This window comes from Amia ocellicauda, chromosome 23 (genome assembly GCF_036373705.1).
Source record: "Amia ocellicauda isolate fAmiCal2 chromosome 23, fAmiCal2.hap1, whole genome shotgun sequence".
Lineage (NCBI taxonomy): Eukaryota > Metazoa > Chordata > Actinopteri > Amiiformes > Amiidae > Amia > Amia ocellicauda.
The window spans coordinates 6,523,071-6,530,693 of record NC_089872.1 but is presented as its reverse complement, the minus strand read 5'-3'; the positions used below and the strand labels follow the sequence as shown (position 1 = coordinate 6,530,693).

The 7,623-nt window shown below is 37.2% G+C and overlaps 1 protein-coding gene across 1 annotated transcript; it reads right to left on the bottom strand.

Moving 5' to 3' along the window:
• Positions 1–597: 597 nt before the first annotated feature.
• Positions 598–7,399, bottom strand: LOC136719185 (phospholipase A2 inhibitor gamma subunit B-like). Its single transcript, XM_066697036.1, has 5 exons — positions 7,320–7,399; positions 4,950–5,066; positions 3,789–3,950; positions 3,365–3,481; positions 598–2,519 (listed from the first exon to the last, which is right to left on the bottom strand). Exons 1-5 carry the CDS (start codon positions 7,378–7,380, stop codon positions 2,308–2,310), a joined length of 669 nt encoding a protein of 222 aa, XP_066553133.1. The 5' UTR covers positions 7,381–7,399; the 3' UTR covers positions 598–2,307.
• Positions 7,400–7,623: the final 224 nt, after the last annotated feature.

Below are 7,623 nucleotides of genomic sequence, written 5' to 3'. Positions count from 1 at the left end.
TTTCTATAGGAAATTCTATGCTGTCCGGTTTGGTACAGAAAACAGACATCTCCCCTTTTTACCTAGTTCCCTAGATTCCGAGGGACCCTGCTAGCAGTTAAACTAGAGATACGAGTACAAGGTCCAGGATACCTGTCCTCTGATTGGCTCCTAGCCAAATACCACAAAGAGGATAAGGAATTAGGTTTCTTAATGCCATATCGATATATATTTGTATCACACACCCAAACCATGCTGTGATGTTGGCAAAATGTGATTGGTTAAAGAGAAACCTTATAAAAGAAGGAACGGACAAAGAGAAGGGGAGAAGAAGAAAGAGGAAATGGAGACAAGGACAAGAACAAGAGCAGGAGGAAGTGAGAGAGACACACCCACTGCCAGCCTGACCAAATTGACCTAAGCTGCCCTGTGCGGAGAAGAGGAGAATAGGGGGTAATATCCTATCTTTTCTGTAATCCAGCAGAGGCTTAATATTACTTATGTTCAGTAACATAATTGAATGATATCAGTTTTCTATTTTTGTCACAAATAAATGATTATTGACTTGACCGTGCCTTCCCTCTAAAAATAATCTTAAAAGAGAAACCAATTGACCTATTAGTTTTCAGTTAAACTATTTATTTAGATTGACTGAAAAACCATACATATGAAATTCTCTTACAAACAGGTAAAGTCATCTTGAAGATCAGCTGAGCAAACTAAACAGAACATATTACACAGTAGGCAGGCAAGAGTTTAGTCTGCAACCAAGGAAGCCATGGTTATTGTGATGGAGCAAGGCTTATCCTTTTGTTTAAACCAGTGACTGTTTGAATGGTTTAAGTGCTATTGTGTACTTCATAACAGGAGGTAAAACAAAGCACAGACAGACCCAAATGTCATGTTTTAAATGTATGGCATTGCACAAAGGGTTTATAAGGTTGGAAAAAATATTTCACTTTGTTTTTGTGGGTAGCCATGTTGGTGAGGGCAAGGATGCTATTAAAGAGGCCATTTTCTACATTTAGTTTTTGTTATATTTTTATAACAGAGTTTGTTTCATTGATAACAAATGTGATTTTGAATGTAGGCCTATTTTTCCTCTTAGTTCCCCTGAGTGGGAAATGGTATGGTCTGAGGGAGGGGCCATTGAAACAAAGGGTATAAAAGCAGGACAAATGGAGTAAGTTAAAGAGAAGGCTGTAGCTTTGTAGCTGCCATGAAAATTAGTACTTTGATCCTGCTTTAGGATTTATTTCTTTATTTATTTTACACCATTTTCATCAATTATCGTAATTTATCAAAGACATTGTTTAGTTTGGTCCTTAGTTTTTGTTTAAGTTTTATAACAACAACAACCATAAAAAACAATACATGCAGTTATTTTATAGAAACATTGTTGTCTTCTCAAGAATTGTTCCCAAGTTTATGACACCTGGCCTACAATGGTTATCTAGAAAGAAAAACTGTACTTATGTTTCTAATTTAAGTTTAAAGCCAGTTTGATAGTTCAGTTTGATAGTTCAGTTCGGCTTGTTAGGAGACTGTGGCTGCTGCTCGCTGTTGCTCTCTGCTCACTCTTTCTGACTGCTCAGTGCTCGCTCTTGCTCAGTGCCCCAATAACAGCTGCATTTCATTCCAATGCCCCATAGTTTCCTTGACTTGAAAAATATTGCTGACTTGAAAGATATCACCATATACGTACATTATTTCTGCTTGGTCTGCATCTCATATTCATCCTGCTAGTCCTTCTAAGGATATGTATAAGAGCAGTGATTGTGAATAAATTACCATACTTCTATAAGTAGGCTATAAATTATGGTGTCCAGGGTGAACCGACAAAAAGCCCCTCTGTGTAAAACAAATAAGCAAATAATCACAGGAGCTTAATATTACTTTATTTCTGAACAGACAAATCTACAGCCAACAATTATAGAAGACCAACCACAATATTGTAGTTATATATATAATGCCTGTATTTTACTCCATGCCAAAACTATCTTGTACTGGAAGGTTGCAGTTGATGTAGGAAAAATCCAGTGCTGTGGTTCTTGATAATTGCATAATTTAGAGGGTGGAACAGGAGCTATGTCCTTTTGTTGGGTGGGGGGGTTGCTGATAGCTGCCCGCAACAACAATAATACTGTCATTGTGCTACATTCAGTAAAACCACAGGTATGAGACCGAGCAACCCAAAAGGCCGTTTCAGTGTCTGCACTGGGTGCTTTAAGCTATGTTACTGTTTAATATTTTTATTATAGCAGACTTTTTGGTGTTCTCTGAAGTCCACACAGTGAGGACGTGTGTACACTGAGTGCAGTAGAGTGTTCAGAGAAAGATCCAAAGAGGCAGCAGGAAGAGAAACAACACTGCAGAGTGGCAAGCCCCTGTCCAGGCGCCATTACAGAGATTCCCTGTGCAGCAGTATCGTTTTCCAAAAATCACCGTTCCCAAAGCCTTGGTCCCGTTCAAGGGCAGCTTGCACAAACTTTCAGTTGCGCATCCCTTACTGACCATCTTGGTCACAGCATAGTTGTCATCTATGAAAAATAAATATATTACCAATCATATCTTGTTTGGAGGTGTTGCTCACCACAATTGTAGATCCAGGAATGCATAAGGAAGGTTGTAATTTGTCTGTGTAATTGAACAATTCTGTGCAGTTAACGGATGTTAAATATGTCTTGAAAGTTTGTGGAGATCTCTTTGTTTTCTAATTAACTTTAATACCTTATCTAAAGCATATCTCTTTATTCAAACATATAGGAATACACTTTGAATATACCTTGATACATGACTCTCTCCCCCTTTCTCTCTCTACGTATATGCACATACTGTATTACATTGTAAACTTGATAATCTACATTTTTGCATTGATGACTGTTTTGTAATAATCCCACTCGGCAATGTTAGACTGCCCGTGTGACTCCTGCATTTCATTCAGTTGTAATGGCTTGTGTGATGGAACTCGCATTACTGAGCTCACCACTCAGGGCCAGGGTCCCCTTCCTCTTTACAATTAAGGGGTGGTGTAGTCTTGGGGGTGTATTTGGCTATATTTGAATGAGGTTACTTTATGGAAGAAAATAATAATAATCCACTGACAAACCTAGGCACACTGTGATGAAGTAATGAGTGTAGTGAAAATCATGCACTCATTGCTTACAAGTGTAAGGAGTAAAAACAATACTTTGGTGACTGATACGCAGACATTGTATTAGTCCAGTTGTGCTTGTTTGGGTAGTATTGAGTGAGATAATCAATCTAGGAGACTTGGAAGGTAAACATGAAGAAAATACAAATATTTCAAATTTTAAAGTGAAAACGCCTGGGATCAATTCATTACATTTTTTTAAGCCTCGCAAAAGCACCCTCGGTGACTTACCGACCACTTTAATGCAATAGTCTTCGCCCCCCCTGCATTCCACCTTTCTGGTGCATTCAGACTCCACTGCAATGCACCCCCAACAGAGCCGACCATTGGGTCTTTCCTCCAAGGCTACTGTAAAAACAAAGTGGACCATCGCATCACCAGACCTGGCAATCTTTTACAGCAGGGGGTCTCTACCCTTAATACCAGAGAGCCCCCTGTCCTGTTAGTTGTATAGGTCACCCCTAAAATCACAAGTTTGCAAAGACAGGGCATCACTCACTGTGCAGCTAAGGAAGGGAAGTCAGTAGTTCAATGTTAATGGGCTGCCTTCATGAAGAGTTTCAATCCATTCACACTCATCTGCAGCAATTACTTGGGGCCTAGCTGATATTCAATATTCTGCTGCTAGAGCCAAAAGCAAAGAGCAAGAACTTACCTCCGATTGTCTTGCCATTGCAGCTCCTCTGAATCATCTGGGATGCAAATTTGAAGTTGAAGGAGATTAATGTGTCACAGGATGTAAAGTGGGGCTCACTGCAGGCCCTTCGGACTTCAGGGGTGATTTTCCGTCTAGTGCCTTGTCTGCCCAGTGGAACAACTAAATGCAAAGGCAACCGATGTGTAACATTTCCTCAGAGCATCTCTAATTCTGTCTATGTAAAGGAAAGCACTACACAAAAACATCCAATGAGCAATAAACAATGGAGTCTGATGAATACTTCCCTCAGGGGTTTATATCTAACTGTTTATGAAAATATCATAATATATGTGAAATGGGTGTTATGGTGCCAGCAGAATATGGCATGTGTTGTTAGTCCTTTAATTGGTGAAGCTGTGTATGTACAGTTAGGTCCATAAATATGTGGACAGTGACACAATTGTCATCATTTTGGCTTTTGAAAGGAAATGATCAAGATGTGCTTTAAGTGTAGACTTTCATCTTTAATTTGAAGGTAGTTACATCCAAATTGGGTGAATGGTGTAGGCATTACACCCATTTTGATATGTGGTCCCCCAAATCCATTTTGGTGGCATACAGAGCCAAAATGATGACAATTGTGTCACTGTCCAAATATTTATGGAACTAACTGTATATTGCCATGACTACACAGTGGCCTAAGATAATTGGATAATTCATCCTGCACATGGTGGAGGTGTAATTGACGTTGCAGAGGAAATGGCCCACAGATGTTTTTTAATCTGCTTCAAAACTCTACTTGCAGACAAAAGTTACCATTTACCAAAGTCTATTTATTTATTATTAGATAGGTGGTGAAACAAGTGGTGTGTGGGCTTTCTGACCAGCTGCGAATCTTCATTTCTGGAAAGCGACAGTTTAAAACTTCATGTATACTCTACAGCAGGGGTGGCTATCCGTGGTCCTGGAAAGCCACAGGGGCTACAGGTTTTTGTTCTATCCAGATCTGTAGTAACTGCTTAATTAAACCAATTGTGGGTCTTAATTAGGCAAAAAGTCCCTGTGTTCAAGGTATCCATTGATTGGTAATTTAGAGAGACCTGGAAAACCTGCAGTATTGCGACTCTCCAGGAACAGGGTTGGCCACCCCTGCTCTACAGCAAGGGTTAGCTGACGTACCCTCGATAATTCTGGAAGCCACAGACACACACTTCTCCTCGGGCAAACAAACAGTCTCTGTGCCATTGCAACTTGCCCAGTTGTCGGCGATACATTCATCACACGTCTCTGTGTTAACTGTAGAAGAATAAAAACTGTTATTATTGTGTAGGTGTGTAGCCTATACAGAGGCTCTCAAAAGTATTCACCCCCCTTGGACTCCATATTTCATTGTGTTACAACATGAAATCAGAATGGATTTAATCAGGAGTTTGAGCCACTGATCAACACAAAAATGTTCAGTTAGGTCCATAAATATTTGGACAGTGACACAAGTGTCATCATTTTGACTCTGTACGGCACCATAATGGATTTGAAAGGAAACAATCAAGATGAGCTTGAAGTGTAAGCGTTCTTCTTTAATTTGAGGGTAGTACATCCAAACTGTATATGCTTTATTATATTACGTAGGCTCCATATACACTTTGTACCCCCACTTCTTTCATACGTTTGCTTTCCATAGTCCATTAAGTGTTTTTCATTTTACTGTATGTGATTGTAAATTACACCTGGAGACTATATACACACACATGTATATGTTTTTTTATTTGACTTTTTTTTACATTTAAAATATTTAAAATATTGTCATACACACTTACAACTGTTCAATCTGAAAAGGATACCACTTGCTTTCTGTCTTGAAGTCCAGCATTGTGTTACAGAACGAATTGCATTATTCTATGCTAATCAAATGGGGACTCAGATCATAATATCATCACTCGGACTATCTAATGAATATGTTCTTGTATGGTGTCAAATGTAACATGTTTTACAACTGACCACGACTAAACTAAACTAAACTAAAGGTGTAACAACTAATCCTTGTTGCAACTATCTCGTTCCCCCCTACTGTAAACGCCTCCCCTGCCTTTAACATTCAGTCACCACATAGTTAAACGTTGGACCAGATCGTTGCTGTACAAGGCTGCCAATTCAACATTCTCTTGTTTTTTTAGAATAAAGAAAATGATAGACAAACTTTATCGTAATTGAACTTAATTTCCAATATATTCACAATTGCACCTTGTCGAGTCCAGCAGTCTCTTCACGTATTAAACTCCACTTCTTTCTTCTTCATATTGTTATCATGATTAAACAAATCACGTTTCATGCAGTTGTTTAGAAAATCATATTTTAAAAAAAGCTCTTGAACTTGGCAAATGAATTTAATAAAATATGATTTCTGAACTTAAAAAGTCCATCGCAAAAGAAGACAATGAACGAATACATAACGGAACCAGCAGTGGAGGAAAGCGGAATTCCTGAGTCGCCCACGGAGTTGTCCTATTGAATCTCACGCCTTCACACGCAGCTTGGAATAAAAGACATTTGTCTCTGAGAAATACAATGTAAACAATATTGCAAAAGTGTATTCGTGGTCTGAAATTACATACATTAACCTTTGAAAAGATGTTCATAAATTGAACAACATCAAATCGAAAAACAAAAGTTCGAATGTTTAATTGACATTCGATTTAATATAACACAATACAAACATGAATTCTAATATTTGTATTACAAATACATTATTTTAAATTAAAGAACTCACAGCAACGTGAATCAACTGGTCTGTCTAAATTCATAAAAACGGGACTGACAATATTCCAATGCAAGATGAACCACAGTGTGCTGAGACTATTATTATTATTATTATTATTATTATTATTATTATTATTATTATTATTGTTGTTATTATTATTATTATTTCTTGGCAGACGCCCGTATTTATTTATTTATTTATTTATTATTATTTCCATTGCAAGGAATTTAGTGACAGACATTCAGACGAGGGAGCAGTGTTCTCCTAATTTGGACGCATGAGCATGTACGCAGTAAACAATCTAGAACAGTGTAGTTCTTCTGAAGTTTTTATTATGATTATGATTATGATTATTATTATGATTATTATTATTATTATTATTATTATTATTAGAAGAAGAAAATAGCATCCAACATTATACTTTTTCATGATAATCAATAATAATAATAATAATAATAATAATAATAATAATAATAATAATAAAACAATCTTTACAGGGATTGGGTGATGATAAGTGATTCACACTATTTGAAAAGTGTTTCCAGAGTGCTGTATGTCATAACATACATATTAAATAATGGTTAAATATATTGAATAAAGAATTAAACAGTTTTTCCCTATATTTACAAGTACATCGTCCAAGCACACACAAAACTACCAAAAAAAGAAAACATTCCAATAAAAAAGAGTATTTATTCACAATTGTACTATCAAACCAGCTTAGTGTTTGAACTAAAAAGATCAAAATACATCTCTTTGTAACGATTTGAACTCGCTCTGAGTTTCCTTACCAGACCAAAGGACTGTACAGAACACTCCCAACGCCCCACACATATTCCGCGCAAGTACCATGTCTGTTATTACCCAGTCGTTATTCAGAAATGAACTCATCTGTTAACCAGAGCAGCAAGAAGTCTAAATCCTACCAGGAAGTAGATAACAAATATTTCCGACTGTGGGAGTTGATGCAGCCCTTTATGCTTTTTTCGAAACATCTTTTAGACATCTTTTAAATGACTTTAAACTGGAGTTTTCGTGTTAATCTGGTATCAAATATCAGAAAAAATAATAATTGCTGAATAAAGTCCTGTTATA

Excerpts from the sequence above, each read along its gene's own strand:
- LOC136719185 (XM_066697036.1), bottom strand. The coding sequence starts at position 7,380 with ATGGTACTTGCGCGGAATATGTGTGGGGCGTTGGGAGTGTTCTGTACA. Across the intron at positions 5,067-7,319 it reads CTGTACAGTCCTTTGGTCTG|TTAACACAGAGACGTGTGAT; the intron begins GTAAGGAAACTC and ends ATTCTTCTACAG. Across the intron at positions 2,520-3,364 it reads CTATTGCATTAAAGTGGTCG|ATGACAACTATGCTGTGACC; the intron begins GTAAGTCACCGA and ends TATTTTTCATAG.